The 19,814-nt window shown below is 36.7% G+C and overlaps 2 protein-coding genes and 1 long non-coding RNA gene across 3 annotated transcripts in view; 2 read left to right on the top strand and 1 right to left on the bottom strand.

Moving 5' to 3' along the window:
• The first annotated feature begins 4,452 nt into the window (after nt 1-4,452).
• fat-spondin (extracellular matrix protein f-spondin) overlaps nt 4,453-19,814 on the top strand; it is a 41,058-nt gene continuing 25,696 nt past the window's right edge. Inside the window, exons 1-2 of the mRNA XM_023169072.2 lie at nt 4,453-4,649; nt 19,043-19,298. Coding sequence (XP_023024840.1) covers nt 4,487-4,649; nt 19,043-19,298 — 419 coding nt within the window. The 5' untranslated portion in view covers nt 4,453-4,486. The remainder of the gene's footprint in view (nt 4,650-19,042; nt 19,299-19,814) is intronic.
• Nucleotides 4,668-6,459, top strand: LOC141481949 (uncharacterized). The gene is made up of 2 exons (XR_012465266.1): nt 4,668-5,022; nt 5,094-6,459. It is a non-coding gene; the product is annotated as an uncharacterized lncRNA (long non-coding RNA).
• On the bottom strand, nt 6,286-14,191 carry LOC111512919 (retinol dehydrogenase 12). The gene is made up of 4 exons (XM_023169082.2): nt 13,800-14,191; nt 11,468-11,791; nt 8,330-8,643; nt 6,286-6,505 (listed from the first exon to the last, which is right to left on the bottom strand). Exons 1-4 carry the CDS (start codon nt 13,921-13,923, stop codon nt 6,311-6,313), a joined length of 957 nt encoding a protein of 318 aa, XP_023024850.1. The 5' UTR covers nt 13,924-14,191; the 3' UTR covers nt 6,286-6,310.

Raw genomic sequence — 19,814 nt, 5'->3', positions numbered from 1 at the left:
ATGAAATCAATAAAATACCGTAGATATTACAGTTAGTCTTCTCAAATAAAATTATCATCATAGAATTCTGCTAAGCTATAATAAGGTCTCCCAGAGAGCAAGTCTTTCAACTCTTTCTTAAGAGCTCTAAGGTCATTTATGGTTCTTATAGCTTGAGGAAGGTGATTGAACATTTTAAGACCGTTGTAAATAATGGAATCTTTAACTAACGACGAAGAAGGCAGCGGTAATTTAAAGCTGAATCTTTGCCTGGTTTGATACATTGGCGCGTCCAAGTTGTTAAACAATACCCTATTTTTGAAGACAAGGCAGATTGTCTCGTATATAAATAGGGAGACCACAGTTAGGATTTTGTTAGAGGCAAAAAGAGGTCGACAAGAGTCCCTAGGCTTGACTTTGCATATGCATCGTATTGCACGTTTTTGTATTAGTAATACTGATTATTTGAATAAAGTGTTGAATTATTATAAACAAAACGAAAACTGGGACCCCTGGCATAAAATAAATCCAAAACAAGCCTTTTTCCCAATCACCTGAACTGCAATGCTTTTCTCGACGCGACTTTCATCAACCAAGTTGGTGTCTTCAGGAACCTGGTTGGTGAATCACGCGAAAAGAATAGTAGAACAGTTCTGTATTCAGTAATGAAACAAATTTCATTACTGAATACAGGGGTGCGTAAAAGTCCGGAATAAAATTAATATCTTTTTAACCAGTATTTTAGGAAAAAAACGCTGAAACACGTCAGTTGATTTCACGTTGTACGCAATGTTTGGCAATAAAATGAAATTTATTTTTTTCAACCCCTTAGCTGCAACCCTCCCCAACTTTTTTTTTTCAAATGCAAACCTATGTCGTATGTGGGCTCATTGAAAAGCTCATAAAAAATGGATTCTGACCATACCCTTTATTTTTGTTTGTGTTTACAACGAAATGAGAAAAAACTCTTTTGAGAAGTTACAAATACTTAACTTTGTGCTATCTACGGGTGAATTAACGTAACAGATGCTGAAATTGGCATCCACCCTCTTCTTGGCAGGCTCCTAGGCGATGGTAAAACCCGTCTACGGAATTCCTAATGGCCTCAGCCGGTATGTTATGTGATTCTACTCTAATTCTGCTTTTTAGATCTTCAATATTAGCCGGCCTATTTTGATAAACCTTGTCTTTCATATATCCCCAATAAAAATAATTTAATGGCGTTAAGTCTGGGGATCTTGGCGGCCATTCAATTGTACCACGTCGTCCAATCTAGCGTCCTGCAAATATGTCATTAAGATATTCTCTGACATTAATACCAAAATGTTAGGGATCGCCGTCCTGTTGGAACCAAAGTGTTTCAGTGGGGATATCTGGATCTGCTTCATTGAGAAACATAACAGCTAAAGCAGGGACTAATTCAAAACGTAAAAAGTCTAAGTATCCTGCAGCTGTAAGGTTTCCCTCAAAAAAGTATGGCCCTAATATTCTGTTGATGATGCCTGCCCATACATTTACTTTCTGAGGACGCTGCGTACGAGCTTCGCATATCCAGTGTGGGTTTTACCACTGTTACCTAATCCATGTAAATAAAAAGTAGCTTCTTCCGAAAAGAGTATGTTGAGTGGAAACCCATTATTCTCGTCACATGGCCTCATTTTTTCCTCACAAAATTGCAAACGCCTGTCATAGTCATCTTCCAAGAGCTCTTGGACAAGACATACCTTATATGGGTGGTATTTTTCTGTTTTCAAAAACCTCCCAATCGTACGTCTAGACGCAGGATTGTTTTGGGCTAATGAAACCGTTGACAAATGTGGATCTTTCTGCAGAGATACGGTAATGTCCAATTTTTGATCTTCGTCTAAAACATGTGGCCGGCCACTTCTGGGCAAATCTTTCACTGTACCATGTTCTTCAAATTTGTGTAAGATCTTACTCACAGTAGCCTGGAAAATGTGATTTTCCGGATATTTTGCATTAAATAAAGTACACACCCCACTTTGACTCCGCATTCTATCCCCACATCCCAACAATATCAAGACTTCGATACGCTGCCTCTCTGACAATACCATTTTTGTTTAGCAAATTAAAAAAAACACTTCGAAGGTACCCAATTAATAAACTGAACATACATATTTTCAATTTCTCCCAGAAATGCCACAATTTTAAATCTGAGTCAAGACAATAGTTCGTATCAGGGCATTCATTTTGGTACAAAAAATGCAACAACCTTTTTTTTTTTGAGGTACACTGGTCTACAATTGCTCGGGATGGAACTAATTTTATGTGTAAGTTTTTGGTGAAAAATAAAATCCACAGAATGTTGATGCTGCATTACGTTATCAGTTTTACACATAAATCAATAAAATTTGTTGTGGTGCCTGGCCCGGTTGGTCTGTTCTTGAAATTTGTAAACTTTCAAAAAGTAGGTACTGGTGATCCTCAGCAATAGTTGAGCAATATACAGCATCACCACTTATTTGTTTTTTGCAACGTTAATTCACCCGTAGATAGCACTAAGTAGATATTTCTAACTTTTTTTTGGTTTTAAAAGAGTTTTTTCTTATTTCGTGGTAACCGCATGAGTGAAAAAAATGAAGGGTATGGTCAGATTACATTTTTTACGAGCTTTTCAATGAGCCCATACACGACATAAGTTTGCATTTGAAAAAAAAAGTTGGGGAGGGTTGCAGCTAAGGGGTTGAAAAAAAATATTTCGTTTTATTGCCAAAAAATGCGTACAACGTGAAATCAACTGACGTGCTTCAGCGTTTTTTTCCTAAATTACTGGTTAAAAAGATATTAATTTTATTCCGGACTTTTGCGCACCCCTGTATATAGAATGGCCCAACACATATGACGATAATGTTCTTAATGACTGAACCTTTGAGAAAGTTGCTGAGGATGTCGGCATGTCGATTGACTCAGGCCATTTTTTCAAAGACAAAACACATGCTCTACAGGAAAATCCTTGAAGCGCTTAAGAGCGGTGCCTGTGCGAAAGTAGCGATCCATTTGGAAAAACGTTCTCAGGAAGTTTATTCCACATAAACGGAGTTCTCCAAATGAAAGAGTTCTTGAACAGTGGAGTTCGAGGTGTATTGAGTTGAACCTCAAAACGATGAGCACTGTATTTCTAATATGTACCGCTCTTGGTGGAATCAAATGTCCCAAGTCACTTGAACACTTTCCGTGAAAGTATCTATAGAATAGAGACAAATCTCCAACCTTTCTTCGATATTCCAGACTATCAAAGTTGCAACTGATGTTCGCGTCACTAATCAGGCGGCTGGCTCTTTTCTCAATGGAAACTGGCAGCTTCAGGGTATGCTTAGAGGCTGGGCTCCATACATGAGAACAATACTCCAAAAGAGGTTTGATCTGAGCTTTATAAAGCATCAAAAGTTGCTGAGGCGTGTACAGATTTCTGGTTCGGAACAGTGTTCCGAACCAGATTCAGCTCCCTGCGACTTTTTCTTTTTCCCAAGATTTAAGAGACCCATGAAAGGGTGGCGTTTTGCGACGATTGGGGAGATGAAACCCGCATCGCTGAGGGAGCTCAAGGACACACCATAAAGTGCATATCAGAAATGCTACGACGATAAGAAAAAACGCTGGCACAAGTGTATTATATCTGAGAGGGACTACTTTGAGGTTTTTTGTAGTTCAACGTTCACTTATGGCTTCAAAACCATTGAAGTTTTTAAAAAATCGTCTCCTATAGTATGCTTCATATTTCGCCAGGGAAAGAAAATGTACAAATCAACCGTATCTCGGACCCATTCTGATTGTATTGGTTTCAAGAATGCTATTTATGTAGAAGTTGAATAGGAGTAGGCCTAACACAGTGCTCTGAGGCATACCAACTGTAAATGGGACTGCTCAAATTCTCTTATATGTCAACTTGCTGTTTCCAATTCAACAAATAACTTTAAAAATGTTGTAATCATTTCCCTAGAAATTCATGATTCTGTTTATTCAACAGTTTCTCATGGCAAAACTTTATCGATAGCTTTCTATCAATCCACAAAAATACCGATAATTCATTTTTCATTTCTGAATCCGTACTGGCGTTCTGACAAAATATTTAATGTACTCAAGGATTTAGTAAGTTTAGTTCTGATCAGTTGTTCTAAGATTTTAAAAATGTTGGATGATAGAGAAAGAGGTCTGTAGTTATCGAATTACATTTTATCCCAACTTTTGACTGTCTTTTTGAAAAAGCATCTGTTGCAATACTTTGTTATACCAAAAAGACAATAGCACAGGTATTTCTTCTGCCGTTTCCCCTGATTTCATCATACTCTCAAAATACCCAGTACTCTTGCGTAATCAATATTGAAGTTCTTCTGTTTCTTAGACGCCAATAGTGGTATAGGCTAAAAAAACGACCTGTATGATCGAACTCATTGAACCCAGGGTTATCAAGCCGCTGATATGGGGACATGAATCTGTGAATATTTTTATTTTCCTCTTCTTTGTACTTCAGTGTAGATTTTCTAGGATGAGAGTACTCATATTTGTGATTGTTCTGGGATATGCCTACGCTTGTGGGAAAACACCCAGCTTTTATCAATCTAGAAAAGTGAAAACACCTGGAGATAATGGTTACGAAATCAAAATCAATGAGAATCCCCAGAAATATGTTCCTGGAAATATTTATACAAGTAAGTGAATATATACCTACCTATATTGTTGTCATAAATTATCACTGCTCGGGATATTTAACACATCAGTCAATAATATAATTTATGTCATACCTACTACTACTTCATTATTGTGTTCATTATGTGTATTGTTTTCATAATTGTCTATAGTCCTGTGAGCATAAAAATAAAAGCATATCGGCATAGTAACATGGCCATACTCCATCTTCTGCCACAAATATGTCGATGTTCGATCTAGATATCTTGCGAAGATGGCTGTACAGTACAGGGTGTGGATGTGGAAATAAGCAGTCTTCTCTTCAACCTCAAACTTCAAAAATTACGTCTTTCGCGACAATGGTTAAAATGCGTTTTTTATCGGTTTTTGTCTCCGGTACGTTTATTGAAAATAATACCCACCACAAGTCCTCGAAATGTTATCAATAAATTTGCATTTTTTTTCAGGAAAACTTTTGTTATTCAGCAATACTATGAGATCAAACAGCATAATAGTAGGTACTACTAGTCAGTAGGACGAGTCGTTTTATCTATTGCTAGTTGCTCCTATTACTCAAAAATAACAGTTTGAGTTTAAAAAAGTGTTATTCGTGAAGATTATTTTCTAAAATTTGATGTAGAATCAGAAATTAAAGTTATTTTTACAGAACTTAAAAAACGATAATTTTTCTGATCTCAATGATCTATCTAACGATATTAAGACCTAGTTAAACCTCGATAGAAACAGGAATTTCCACAGAGTCCTTAAAAGTAGCGATCTCCTCGAAAGCTTTAACCATTTTGAGATTTCTGAATTAATAATTTCATTTTATTGGTGGAAATTTAAAAAATATATAAAAAATTCCAAATGTCCTTAATAAACATAAATGAAATCACAAAGGAATTCAGAAGTCACAAAATATGCAGGGTATTTCATTTGCAATGAAAAAATGTTTTCCGAAATAACGGAATTATTTCTGTAGATTGAAAATATTATGAATGAATAGACCATTATCAATTATTTCTCGTCTATTTTTCGAATTTGCTGTTTCATTCGTCTCAATAGTCTCCCATCAAGAACTATATCTGATATACTTTCAGATTTTAACAGTTGTAATGAACTGTTGCACAAACGTGCAACTCCATTTTTTAGATCATAATTCCATTTCGAAGATACAGTTATACTTGATAAAACTCAGAATGACCATCCAAGAGTATATAGAGAGGCAGTGGAAAATCACAAACACAGGGATGATTTCAATAGAAAAGACGAGACAATGAACATTAATGAAATCTAGTTACCTGTCCTCAAAGGTACACAAACAAGGTCGGGTAATACAACTGAGAGAAATAAAGCCATGCTCACTAATAGTAATAATATAAAACCGGGGAGAAATAGCATCGTAGTTAATGCCGGCGGAAAGACGGCCATATCGCCTTTGATAATATATACCGCAGTAGTAGACGAAACGTCAGACATGAAAATCTTCAGACCACGGCCAAAAACCCGTAAAATAGCTTTCACACAGTCCAAAAAAATAGTCAGAATTACAGTTGAATATATTTCTGATACATTATCCCACGTAGTAGGATATACTTTATTCAAACCGCTACTCGGCCGACGATTGAAGGGAAATTTTTATAAATAAGAGATACCTCACACATTGAATAAAGTCACATATAATCTAAATACCACCCTCGTTTGGGCCTAATTTAACACATTTCTTTGATATGTTCCATACTTTTTCACAAAGTTCATCATTATAAACTTGAATTGGTTGGACGAAATGACGGCAGTCACTGAAAAATCCTCCGTTGGCGTTTTCGATAGCGTCACTGCATGCAAGGTGAATAATTGTCTGAGCTCCCTCTTCAGCATTCTGGAAAAAATATTACTTTGGTTGATTTCCTCATTAAAATAAACGACAGCGAATTTTCTATTTTTTATCAAATAAAAAATTACAGAAGTAAGAGAGGGACTAAAGACCTTCCAAACGATACATCACTCGAATATTGATATTTCAGTTCTTATTAGACACAGTACATAAAAAAATTTTAATTTTCAGACAAAAATCCTTGACAGTTCGTATAAATGAGTTCATAAATAAGTGTTTATCATTACTCGATAAGAATAATTACCACAAAACGAACCATGAATAATAATTTCGAAGAAAATAAGTAGGTAACTATTTTCAATCAAAAACAGGACAACCTTTTTTTTTATTTTTGAGGTTTCTTAGGACCCTCTTTACATTTTGAATACTTCAAGATTCGACTGGCGTGAGAGAAATGTCAACCACAATGATCAAAAAAGGAGCAAAACACATTTATTAATTGCCAGAAAACTGATACCGGAAGTTAATAAACTAGCTGTTTTTTTATTTGAAAATACACAAAGTTTTTCTGTAAATAATGTAGGGAATTAGGCATAGTTTGCTGCATGGGAGATCATTGGCTCTTCATGGATTCTCCCGAAATATGTCTAAAATAATATACATATATATTTCAGAAACGAATAATCAGAACTTTGAGGTGTAGATAAAAAATGAAAAGAATAATCCCATCATAACTCCGGAGCAGATCCAACCTTATCCTAAAGTGGCGGCTAGACATAAGGTAGGCCTACAAAAAGGAAGGAAACCAGGGTGTTCTAAAATAGCTACAGATTCCCCAGAGAAAGATAAAATTTGAGAGAGAAAAAAGTCGAAATCATTGCCCAAAACCTTGAATGCCAAGAAGAGAAATGAAAATACAAGAGGACACATTAAAAAGTTGAATTTTGATAGTGAATCTGAAAATGAAGATGTGGATTAAGTTTTAGAAGATGAAGATGATGTAACAGACCTACTGGACATAATTAACCAAGAAGTAAATGAAAGTCAAGAAGAAACTGATTTTGAAAGAACGGCATTTGAAGAGGGGGACTATGTTTTGGTAGGATTCAGCAAAAAGCATGGGCCACCGGTGCCATATGTGGGAAAAATCATTTCCAGAGATGAACATCATTTTGATAACCAGATTAAATTCTACAAACGAATTGGAATTGGCAGCAAATTTGTGAAAGAGTCTGAAGAAATATTTGATGTTGTAGCGGAAGATATTATGGTAAAACTACCAACTCCAGTAGAGTTGAGTGGATCGGCTAGAACTGATGGACAGTTATGGTTCCAAGTAGACTTTTCCAGCTTCAATGTCAACTGATTCAGTAAAATAGACAAATTGAAATAACGTTACTTATACTTCAATATCAATCTTTTTGCAATGAAAGAAATTAAATACTCATTTCTGTATAAAAATGTTGTTTTTGATACATACTATAGGTACAAGACGTTGATGATCCAAGGTACACGAAGGCATGATCAATGGTACATTATGGTCTTGTACCATTGATCATATATCAATACAATATATATGTTCATTTTTTTCTATTGCTGTTCAATATTTAAATTTTCAAAAATTACATAATGTGTAGGAACAATGGTGCTACCAGTAGAGACTCTCTCCGTTATTATATTAAAAAAAACAGCTTGTAAAAAAATTCAAATGTGAATCGTGATCCAAGGTACAATAGTGTCCTCTAAATATCTGTGATGAAAACAACCATATTGTAACAACAATATGTGTTGTTTAGAAATACACTATACAAAATATAGGTATATATTTTTAGATCTTCAAATCATCAGCCTGAATACTCATTTCCTTACCTTTCCAAAAATCCAAGTCGTCAGTGTTAACAATATCACCCAGATACTGCGATTCTCAAGAATCGATCTCCAATATATACCAGTTCTCACCAACCCCGGGTGGAAAGAATATGCGGTAACTCCAGATCCTGTCAGCTTTTCGGCGAAACATTTAGCAGCAATGTTCATACAGAGCTTTGAGTTTGAGTACATTCGATGTTGTATGCCCGACAAGTTCTCTGGAGGAGTCATATCGGCGACATTTAGTTTCGTCCAGAATGAGGTTATCGAACCAGTGAAAATTATACGGCTTGGCGATGACTTTTTCAGGAGACCTTGAAATCATACGTACCTACGTTTATTCATTTATGAAATATAAAGACTCTTTTGAAATTACAAAAACCCAAAGTATAAATCTGAAACTCAAAATTCGAATGAACAGTTCCTGTTTCGTATGTCGTGCAATATTCCAATTCTCAATAAACTTCGATGATTACCCTTCTTACAAGAACGCCATCTATGGGATCAACAGAAAACTCAAACCGCAATTATCAAAGGTAATGTTTTTATATGTATTAGAACTTTATATCAGTATGCTTAATTATTTGATGTGACGCTGAGTGTCACTAACAAAATACAACCTCGTCAGTCTTCCCTAAAATAAGTGTTTTTCAATCTATCAATTGTTTTTCTAAAACGATTTCAATGAATTAAAAATGATTATATTTAAAAAAGATTGAATTCAAAAACAACCACCAACTTTCTATTTCGCATGTTCTATTTTTTCATTAAAATCTTGAAATTTCTAGATGTATTCCAAAATATATTGGAATTGTGTGGAAAAAAACTTGAGGACTGCAATGTTGACTATCATAAGAACATGGAAGCTAATATTTTCGAGGAATGGTTTGAAAACACATTGATACCAAATTTGGATGTGAATAGTGTAATATTTCTTGACAACGCTTCCTATTATTCACAAAAACTCATCAAAATACCGAATTAAAATTCGAGGAAAAGTATATAATAATTTGTATTTTGAAGATTACTATACCAAAAACCAACTACTTGGAGTTTTACAGACAAAAACATTCGAAAAAGTGTATGCCCTTGAATGTATTGCTAAAAGTATGGACACGCTATACTGAGACTTCCCCCCCAATTTTTGTGTTTTTAATCCCATCGAATTGATTTGGGAAAAATTCAAACAAAGCATCAGGCGTAAAAATAATTTTTTTAAATTTGATGAGAAGGTAATAGAGCTAATTAAAGAAGAAGCATCTAATATTACCGGATTAAAAAAGACAATATGGAGATTGGACACTTCCATAATAATGGTGGAAATTAATTCATTATTGATTTAAATGACGACAGTGATAGTGAAACGGGTTTATCAGAAGCTTTCGAAGAGATTTAGTGAAGTGTTTTTGAAGCGATCGATTGAATATATATATATATATATATATATATATATATATATATATATATATATATATATATATATATATATATATATATATATATATTTCAATATTAAATTCTACAAAAAGGATTTGAAGCTTTATATCTTCTATTAATTATCTGCGAGCGCTTTCAACAGTTGGTAGTACTGTCATCTTCTGGCACTCCTCAAACTGAACTGTTTGAGTGAGTTCAGTTTGAGGAGTGCCAGAAGATGACAGTACTACCAACTGTCGAAAGCAGTCGCAGATAATTAATACAAGATATAAAGCTTCAAATCCTTTTTGTAGAATTTAATATTGAAATACTCAAAATAAAGGAAAATTAGTTGCATCAATCATCAATCAAAATATATATATATATATATATATATATATATATATATATATATATATATATATATATATATATATATATATATATATATATATATATATATAATCTATTTCCATATTCTCCGTTTCACTATCACTGTCGTCATCACATCACTATCAATAAGTACCATTCTGATCATACCCATATTGATTTTGATTTAGACAGCTGTTTCAGCCTATTGGGCATTGTCAGTGCCGGACAGGCGGTCCTCAATTGAAGACACAATGTGAAAAACCAAGAAAAGTACTCAATATAAATAACTGCGTAAACGCAAGCGAGACATAAGTGGAAACATCTATTGATGTGATGAAAAAACGAATCCACATGTTTCTAGAAATGATATGAAATCGAGAAAGGCTAATGCAGTCAAGCTGCTGGAAAACTTTCCCACTCGCCTATATGAAAGAAATATTTATTATATATATTTTTATTATATATGTATTGTGATTCTTATATAATCAAAAATGATTATTGAATAACGAAATCAGTTAGCTCCCTAACTATATTATTGAAGGGGATCTGTTGGAAGGTAGGTTGCACTATATTGTTTACTCGAACTATACCTATCAACAACATTCCGATTACTACAAACAGCTGCAGACATTCAATTCACTGGGTGCAACACATTCAAAAACGATCCTGGTGTTTTCGAAAGAGTTCGGGAGTCGATGAGGAGAAGATTGGATTTTCGAATCCGAGCGGGGGGTAATCATTTTCAACAAATTGTTGTCGAAATTCTTTTTCGGTCCGTATCTTCGAAATAAAGCGCCCTATCAAAAATCATGAAATGACAATGTATCCTTAGAATAGTCCAATGAATATTCGTTTAAATTTTTTCCTCGTGTTTAATAAACATCCTGTATAGCGTTTAAAAACCGAAATTTGCAAAGAAACGACCGCATATGGCAAAGAAAAAGTGTTGTTTCATCAAAACACCGCACCGTGTCACAAGTCAATCTAACAATGGCAAAACTACATGAATTGAACTTTGAATTGCTCCCGCATCTACCGTATTCCCCAGATTTGGCTCCCAATGACTACCGGCTGTTCGCAGACCTCAAAAAATGCTTACCGGTAAGAAAAAAATTCGCTCAACTGAAGATGTTATTGCTGAAACTGAGGCCAAAGATGAATCGTTCTACAAAAGTGGTATTGAAATGTTGTGTGGCTCTTGATAGAGATTACGTTGATGAATGAACACAATTTTGAACAAAAAAAAACGCGTTTTCTTTCTTAGTCCCGGAACTTTTCAGCCCATGTGAAAAAACTAACAAAAATTCCACTTTCGCAATTACTAAATAAAAACATCTCATGATTCCTTACCTAGCAGAAGATGCGTAAGCAAGAAGTGTCCATAGTAATTCACCTGCATTGTTTTTTGCAACCCGTCCTCCGTATGCTGCATTCCAAGGGTTCCAATTCCAGCATTGTTTATCAATATATGCAAATTTGGCTCGCTGTCGATGATATCCTTGGCAAAACGTTTCACGGAGCTGAAAGAGGCCAAGTCCAGTTCCTTAACAATAACATTGTGGTTTTTGGTTTCACGTACGATTGTGTCTCGTGATTTGGAGGCATCCTCTTTATCTGCTATTATAACTCTGCACCCTTTGGACGCCAGGGTCAGAGCTGCTTGGTAGCCGATTCCTTGAAATGAATAAATATATTAGGTATTAGGAAGTTTCTTGCGTTTCAATGTCAGGTGTTTTTGTAGCTCCACATCTCAATAAATATTCCTCTCCACATTTTTCTGGATGCATATAGACTGCATGGACTGCATATAGACTTGTGCACATTACTAATTGCACAATGCAGAGTGCAAAAGACTGTTGGTTGACACAGCATTCTGAAAATGACCTCTGACTTTATGTCACTACGAACTGCTTTATAAAGTACTGTTTCCTAGTAGAAAGGACCGGATCCTCCGGGAGAAGGAAATATTAAGAGCAGATAGTTGTTGGTTCACAGATGGATCAAAAACACCTTCCGGTTCTGGTGCAGGTGTTTTCAGTCGCAGACCCAGGACAGAGATGTCAACCTGCCTAGGAACTTATGCGACTGTATTTCAAGCGGAAATTTACGCTATTGAATTGTGTGCGGAGAGAATGGAAGAATCTAACCTCATACACAAGTCAATAAAAATATTCTCGGACAGTCAAGTGGCGTTGGAAGCTCTTGGCTCCTACTGAGCAACGTCTAAATTGGTAGCGAATTGCCAAAAACGACTCTCCCCGATAGGATGACTCAACAGATTGCCTCTGGTCTGGATTCCTGGCCATACTGGCCTGGAAGGCAATGAGGCTGCTGACTCCCTTGCAAAGGAGGGTGCTACAAGCAGCTTCATCGGACCAGAACCTGTCATTGTCATCGCTTTAGGCTTTGCCAAACAAAGATTGAACACCTGGATGGCAAGAAGATTTATGGACTCACTCTTAGGCGTTTATTCACCCTTCGAAGCTTGATACCAAATATTTGTTGGACTACAGTAGGAATGAACTACGATGTATAACAGGCCTTCTTACAGGTCACTCTGTCATTTGAATCATCATAAGCAAAGACTCGAACCGTCGGAAGACAATGTGTGTCGCCCTTGTTTGGAAAATGATGAAACAGCAGAGCACATACTTTGCACCTGCCCCGCTGGGAGCCAAATGAGGTTTTTCGAGTTCGGCAGAGCCGTACTCTTACCATTTGACCTGAAAGACCACTTACCATACAAACTAATCGGCTTCGTTAAGAAGCTGGGTTTATTTGGTCGAGTGTGAATAGGTGTGAGTTACAATAAACCCTTGCGGGTTGCGGTGGAGGGTCGAATAGACCCACTCACTTTGGACCTAACCTAACCCTAACCCACATTTTCACACGTAATATAAAATTCAGGTAATAATAAAGTCATTGAGGACCATCTGTTATTACCGACAGTTGTTGTACAGGTATATAAGGGTGTACATTGTTGATTTTTCAGTTCATTATATTCGTCTGAAAATGTCCTAGTAGAACGAAACTGCAGTAAATTTAGTTACGAAAAAAAGTGCTATAAAAACATAGGCGGTTTCAAATCTCATTTTTCATGATAATCTTCTACCACTTAGTAAAGTTACATCCATAAATTTATTGTTCCAATTCTCTATCCAATACGAAAATCGAATCGGCTGTTCACAAATTATTACCAGTTTCATTAGACCTTTTCCGTGAACAATTTCTTTCTTTTACACATAACAAACAAACTTTGTGTAAACTATAATGACTAACTTTGAAGCTATTTCAATCCTGTTATGATTGCAAAGTTACGAATTCTCATTTTTCTTATTCTCCAATAACTTCGCAACCGGTCAATTCAAAACAGTGAATTTCATATAAGTTTTGTTCGACTTTGATATCTTGTCCTGTAGTTTTGTTAGCCCGAACTTTTGAAGGAAAGTTGAGAACTTGCCTTTTTTAGTAGATACATTCACTGAAACGGACTTGGCCCGCTTGAATCCTCCAATAGCGGCTGAAGGAAGCAAACAACAGAAGTTCCTCTATTCATGGGTCAACACAAAACATGCCGTTTGGCGAACGGCGGCAACAAAAATCACACATGTACTGCTCTCATAGTGTTTTGACAGGTTTGCCGCATTGTTTAAGCTTTTCTCTTAAAAAATCGACATCTCACCTGAGTTTCCACCCGTTATAATAGCCGTTTTCCCGACGAGGCAAGTCTTATCACTACACCATCCACATGTTACCCTGCTGATGAACAACAGAAGTAATATAACGCATATAATGTACACAAACATATTTCTTGGAACACTTCACAAAGTAATGCGGTATCAATGTCAGTCCCACAATAATCTCGGATTTCAATTCTGAAATGATGGCTCGTGAAGCAATATGAACACAATCGCTTCAATTTTGTTACTGAACGTGTTCTGTCACTGAACCAGACAGAGAACAACTTGACACATCATGATCTGAACCCTACATTCCATCCTTATATGATGCTCTTTGTATCTTCGTCAACGTAACAAGAAGTCGCTCCTTGAAAACGAGTTTACATTTTTACAACAAACAGAATGAGGTTTAAGGTAGCCGTCGTTCGCCAATTATGACGTAAGTTGTTTATTTCTTATCCAAACAGTAAAAGATGATAATATCGCCCATATTCACTTCGTCGACACTAACAACGTAACTAATTAACAAACTAATCGACAAAAATTATTTATTTATTCATCAGTTTCTATTTTGTCCTCTTCAAAGTATTCCCCCCTCAGATGAAATACACTTATGCCCTCGTTTTTTCCAATTCTCGAATCAGTTCTGATATGCACTTTTTGTTATGGCTTTGAGCTCTCTCAGCGATTCAATTTTTATCTCCCCAATTATTCCCTGGGTCTTTTCAATCTTGAGAACAAGGAAAAGTTGCAGGGGGGCAAATCTGGTGAATATGGTGGCTAAGGAATGATTACGGTGTGGATTACGAACAAGCAACGGTGAGTGAGCAGGTGCATTATCGTGATGAAATAGCAATGAATTGTTTTTCACAATACCGGACGTTTTCTTCGTATTGATTCTCGCAAGCGACGCATAACTTCAAGGTAATACTCCTTATGGACCGTACGATCATGTGGCAAAAACTCCTGATTCACTATGGAGAAAACAATGAGCAAAACATTTGATCGAAGTTGACGTGCTTTTTTTGGTCTTGGCTCTCCTGAGCCATATACTCGTCACTCGTCACCAGTTATGACCAATTTAAGCAAATCTGGATCGCCACTGACGCCATTAACAGAAATTAACATAAATAGTCGTATTGATACTATATAGAATACTAATAATAACCCAATAGGTAGGTATAATCGAAGTGAACGATATTGTGCATATTTAAAGTTAGCGGCACTCTCAAAGGCAAAAAAACCAATACATGGAAATAAACTGGCTGCAAACTATTCCACGTGGACTGTAGACATGGCGGTTCGTATTGGATAATTTTTACTAACCGAGTTTTATGATTGGCTGAAGAGTCATAAATTTAAACTTGAAGTCATGGACAATCGAGAAATGTTATCGCCGTGTTCAGTTCAGGAACTATGGCGATTTGAGTGGCGAAATTCGATATTGATGCAGTTATAAGTATTTTATCTAATTAAAATGTGGCGTCCTTGGACAAATACCAAAAGTAATAACAACACAGACTTTTTCCAGTGTAGTGATTCCAATAGCGATGGCGAACAATACGAAAAAGAGATACCAGTGAATAAGAATAAGAATCACAGCACTTAGGCCACATGTGACCCATTGTACATTTTGTCCTTTCCAGGAAGGTGGACAGGTCACTAGGAGACATCTCCTTTGTATTGGCAGGAGTAGGCCAAGACTCGCCAAACACACACTCTCTTTGATAACCTTGAGGTGTCTCACGGCGGCCTCCGTGAAGGTTTTGGAAGGTGCAGAGACATTACTGTTGTTGCGCGGCTTCTTCAACCTTCTTGGGGTTCCCTCCGTGGAGGTGCACAAGTGAGAAGGCTTTCCTACAGGAGCAGCCGGTTCCTTGCCTTCATTCAAGGCGGAACTCTTGGCGCCCGCCGCAGGAAGTGCCCTTGCTGTTGGAGTTGGAATGGGGGAGGAGAAATGCACTGATAGTTGCTGCCACTCCTGCCTCCTTCGCTCTCTTTCTACTTTTGGCTTCGGCGTCGCAAATGCGCTTACGCCTTGGCCTTTGTTATTACATCACGAGGTGATCTGTTATGTCCAACCTCATTCCAAGCGGTAGATTGGGGTGGATATTTCTGTTCATCCTCAGCCACCGCCTTAGATTGACGTGAGAACTTCTATCTAGCCTCGGGATAGGTTTTTGTTTTTGTTATTCCTGTTTTTGTTTGTTTCAATCATGTGTGTTTCCACGAGTAGCAAGGGAAGAGGTAGGCTGATTACAATGAGGTTTCTCCCAGTTCCCCAAGGGGATCGTTCGTAACCGCATATCACCCTGCGGCCATTCAGCTGTCGGCACGATTCCTTACACCTTCGCTTGGGTGGGTCCACGGTGGCATGTTTTGCAAAAGCTTCTGATGAGTTTTAGTTCCCCTCACCCTACTTATTTCTGCCACTGACTAGGAGTCCGGCGACCCCATCCGTAAGGCCACATTGGCTTCCCGGATAGGGCCTCCAGTCCCCTTTCCGTTCCCCTATCCGCCACCCGATAGGTAGCCCAACCCACGGGATGTTTCAATGTATAAAAGAATCTACATCTCAAGTTTGGTTTCGAGGAAAATAAACTATAATAAGCAACATCAGATTTGAATGAAATTCCTTTCTAAACTGTATGTAAAATAGTCAAAAACAAATCTTATGAACGCAAGACGCCATGTGATACACGGTTACCACAACCTTTAGAATTTTTAGATGTTCATCTGATGAAGTCATTGAAAAAACAATATACGACTGTTACAAAAGCAATGCGATTCCTACAACTGAAATCATAAGGAAGAAATTGAAAACATTCGGCCATAACGTGAGCTGCTGTGAGAAAACTCTTCAGAGTTGGATAAAGAAACTAGGATTTAGATTTAAAATAATAAACAAACGTCAAGCACTTATGGAAAGCAGAATAATAGTGGAATTGCGTAACAAATACTTGGAGCATATAACTAAAAATAGACAAGAATATAAGAATAACGGGAAATTTTCTATTTGGACGAAACTTGGTATATCACTCACGACACAGTTACGAAAGGGTGGACTGATGGTTCGAGAATGTGTACGCCTAACATGTCTGCAAAAAAAAGGATCGCGACTGATCATTGTGCATTGCGGAGGAAGTAAAGAATCGGTTCCGAATTCTTTGAAATTATGTGGAAAAAACTTTGAAGACTGCGATGTTGATTACCTTGGTCAGTCGGTACCGCCCGGCTACCGGGGTGGTTCGACGTGTGTACTTTGTTCATTCAGTGAATCGGCCGATGTGTGAGTCGATGGTTCAAGCCCCAGGCTGAACGTTCGATTTTCACTTGCTATCGTCCAGCCCGTGTTAGGAATCTCACGTTAAAAGGTAAGACCTCGTTAGTGATTTGCTCGCACAAGTTTCGACTTCTGAGGGTTGTCGTTCGTAGGGGTGCGATAGCTGATTGAAGGAAAAATATATTTCAAACATATAAGAACATGGAAGCTAATATTCTCAAGGAATGGTTTGAAAACACATTGATCCCAAATTTGAATGCGAGTAGTGTAAAATTTCTTGACAACGCTTCCTATCATTCGCGATAGCTCATCAAAGTACCGAATAAAAATTCGAAGAAAGATGAAATACAAAGTTTTTTAACTATACCAAACTATACCAAAGATTACTATACCAAAAACCAACTACTTGAAGTTTTACATTTGAAACATTTGAACATTTGAAAAAGTGTATGCCCTTGAGAGTATTGCTGAAAAGTATGGACACACCATACTGAGACTTTCCTTCTATTTTTGTGTTTTCAATACCATCGAATTGATTTGGCGAAAATTGAAACAAAGCATCAGGCGTAAAAATAATTTTCCAAAATTTGATAAGAATGCAATAGAGCTAATAAAAGAAGAAGTATCTAATATTACCGAAGAAGACTGGCAGAAAAGGATTAAAGAAGTAATATTAGTTAAAAAAGACTAAGTATATGGAGATTGGACACTTCCATATTAATGGTGGAAATAAATTCATTATTGATTCAAATGACGACAGTGATAGTGAAACAGAAGAGGAAGAGGAATTATCAGAAGCTTTCCTAGAAAGTTAGTGAAGTGTTTTTGAAGCTTTCGATTGTATATTATATGTGTCTGTGTGTGAGTAAGTAATATTCAGAAGTATTTTCAATTATCAGCCTGTTATTTGAATCCCTATAAATATTACTGCAGTTTTTCCTAACAGCAAACCGTTATTTCAACACCTCGACACGTGTTTTGACCATCAAGTGACCATCTTCAAGAGGAAGATCAAACAGTTTGATCTTCCTAAAGTAATATTCATTACTAAACCAAAAATTCCAAAGTGTGTATGATATAAATCAAAAATGAAACAACTAGTGAACACAACACTCCAAAAAGGGGGGCAGACCGCAGACACGTGTTTCTGGATATTTGCGTCATCAGCGCGGTGCAGCCAAGTGTTAAAATGGGCAACACTTGTTTGCCGAAAGCAGAAAACAACACATATGCACAGAGTCAACAACAGGAGCCAACCACACATTTTTGGTTCATGTTAGATGTAGCCTGGGAATTCTAGGTCTTCTAACTGGAACCACAAATGTGCGGTTGGCTCCTGTTGTTGACTCCGTGCATAAGTGTTGTTTCCTGCTTTCGGCAAACAAGTGTTGCCCATCTGTACACTTGGCTGCACCGCGCTGATGAGGCCAATAGCCAGATACGTGTGTCTGCGGTTCGCCCCCCTTTTTGGAGTGTTGTGTTCACTAGTTGTTTCATATATATATATATATATATATATATATATATATATATATATATATATATATATATATATATATATATATATGAAACTATCCATTTTGAAATATCGTATCATCATAAATGGTATACAATTTGACAACTAATTAATCGACACTGGATGTGCCTTGATATGATTATGACCCGTTCTGCCACGTTTCTTTTTTAGAGAAAACTGTGCTCTGAATTTACTCAGCACTGAACTCCACTCTGTTACTCTCACCTCATTCGGAAAATGTCCCCGTCTCTTCATCACAATGTAAAGCTTCTTGTCTGCGAAAATGGACAAATACATAGTCATTACATTCTTCCGATGACTGTCAACTTGATTTTTTTTTTATTAGAGTTTCTGGAGCTATTTCATTGGGTTCTTTGAATGAACATATATGAACGTTCATAGGAAACTCCGAAGAGAAATTACCCGATGATTTTGTTTCATTTCAGTGTACCTCACGGCTCCTAGAATCCCCCGTAGCAACAGGCTACGAAGATTCACCAGATTCACGGTAAACGTGGAATCGACAAGCAAGCAAACGGACTCGCCGCAGAATGTAGGCAACTTTCAGCTCTACGGAGACGATATCGCAAGTTTCAATGAGGAATGCATCAACACCATATCAGAAACGAATACTGATCCAAAGAGCGAGGTATTCTTCATGTGGTCAGCACCACCTCCTGGATCGGGATGTGTCTCATTCAAGTAAGAGCTTTTTTATGAATACAAAAATTAGTTCACATGTCTCTTGAATTAGGTTTCATTGGCAATCATTTTCGTCTTGACCCATTCAACTCAAGGTTCACCGTCTGACTTAAAATGTGTTTTCAGATAATTTTGATCATGTTAATGGTCTATTTCTGATGTAATTCCGATGGTCATTATCACACAGTTTCCATGATCTCGAAATTTCACCATTTCACCATCTACTACAAGAAAAAATGATCTCATAAATGCAATTTTATATTTTTTTCTTCTGTGTTGTTGGGTTTTGTATCTGTGAATATAGATCTCAGTGTATTTTTCATTTTGTAAGTAGTTCCAACGTTATAACTATTTCCAAATTGTCTTATCTTTTCGGGTAGTTCTGGAATATAAGGTATAACGTTAATTGTGAAAGGGGTTTTAATGACATTTTTGAGTCAAGGGTGATTCCTGAATCTTCAATTGTATTTCTTGTTTCCAGTTCCGATTGCTTGATTTCATATGGACTATTCATGG

This window comes from Leptinotarsa decemlineata, unplaced genomic scaffold (assembly GCF_025532065.1).
Source record: "Leptinotarsa decemlineata unplaced genomic scaffold, Ldec_3_MD MMD2_tig00000576_RagTag_RagTag, whole genome shotgun sequence".
Taxonomy (NCBI): domain Eukaryota; kingdom Metazoa; phylum Arthropoda; class Insecta; order Coleoptera; family Chrysomelidae; genus Leptinotarsa; species Leptinotarsa decemlineata.
The sequence above is the reverse complement of the archived record's forward strand: the minus strand, read 5'-3'. Positions and strand labels throughout refer to the sequence as shown.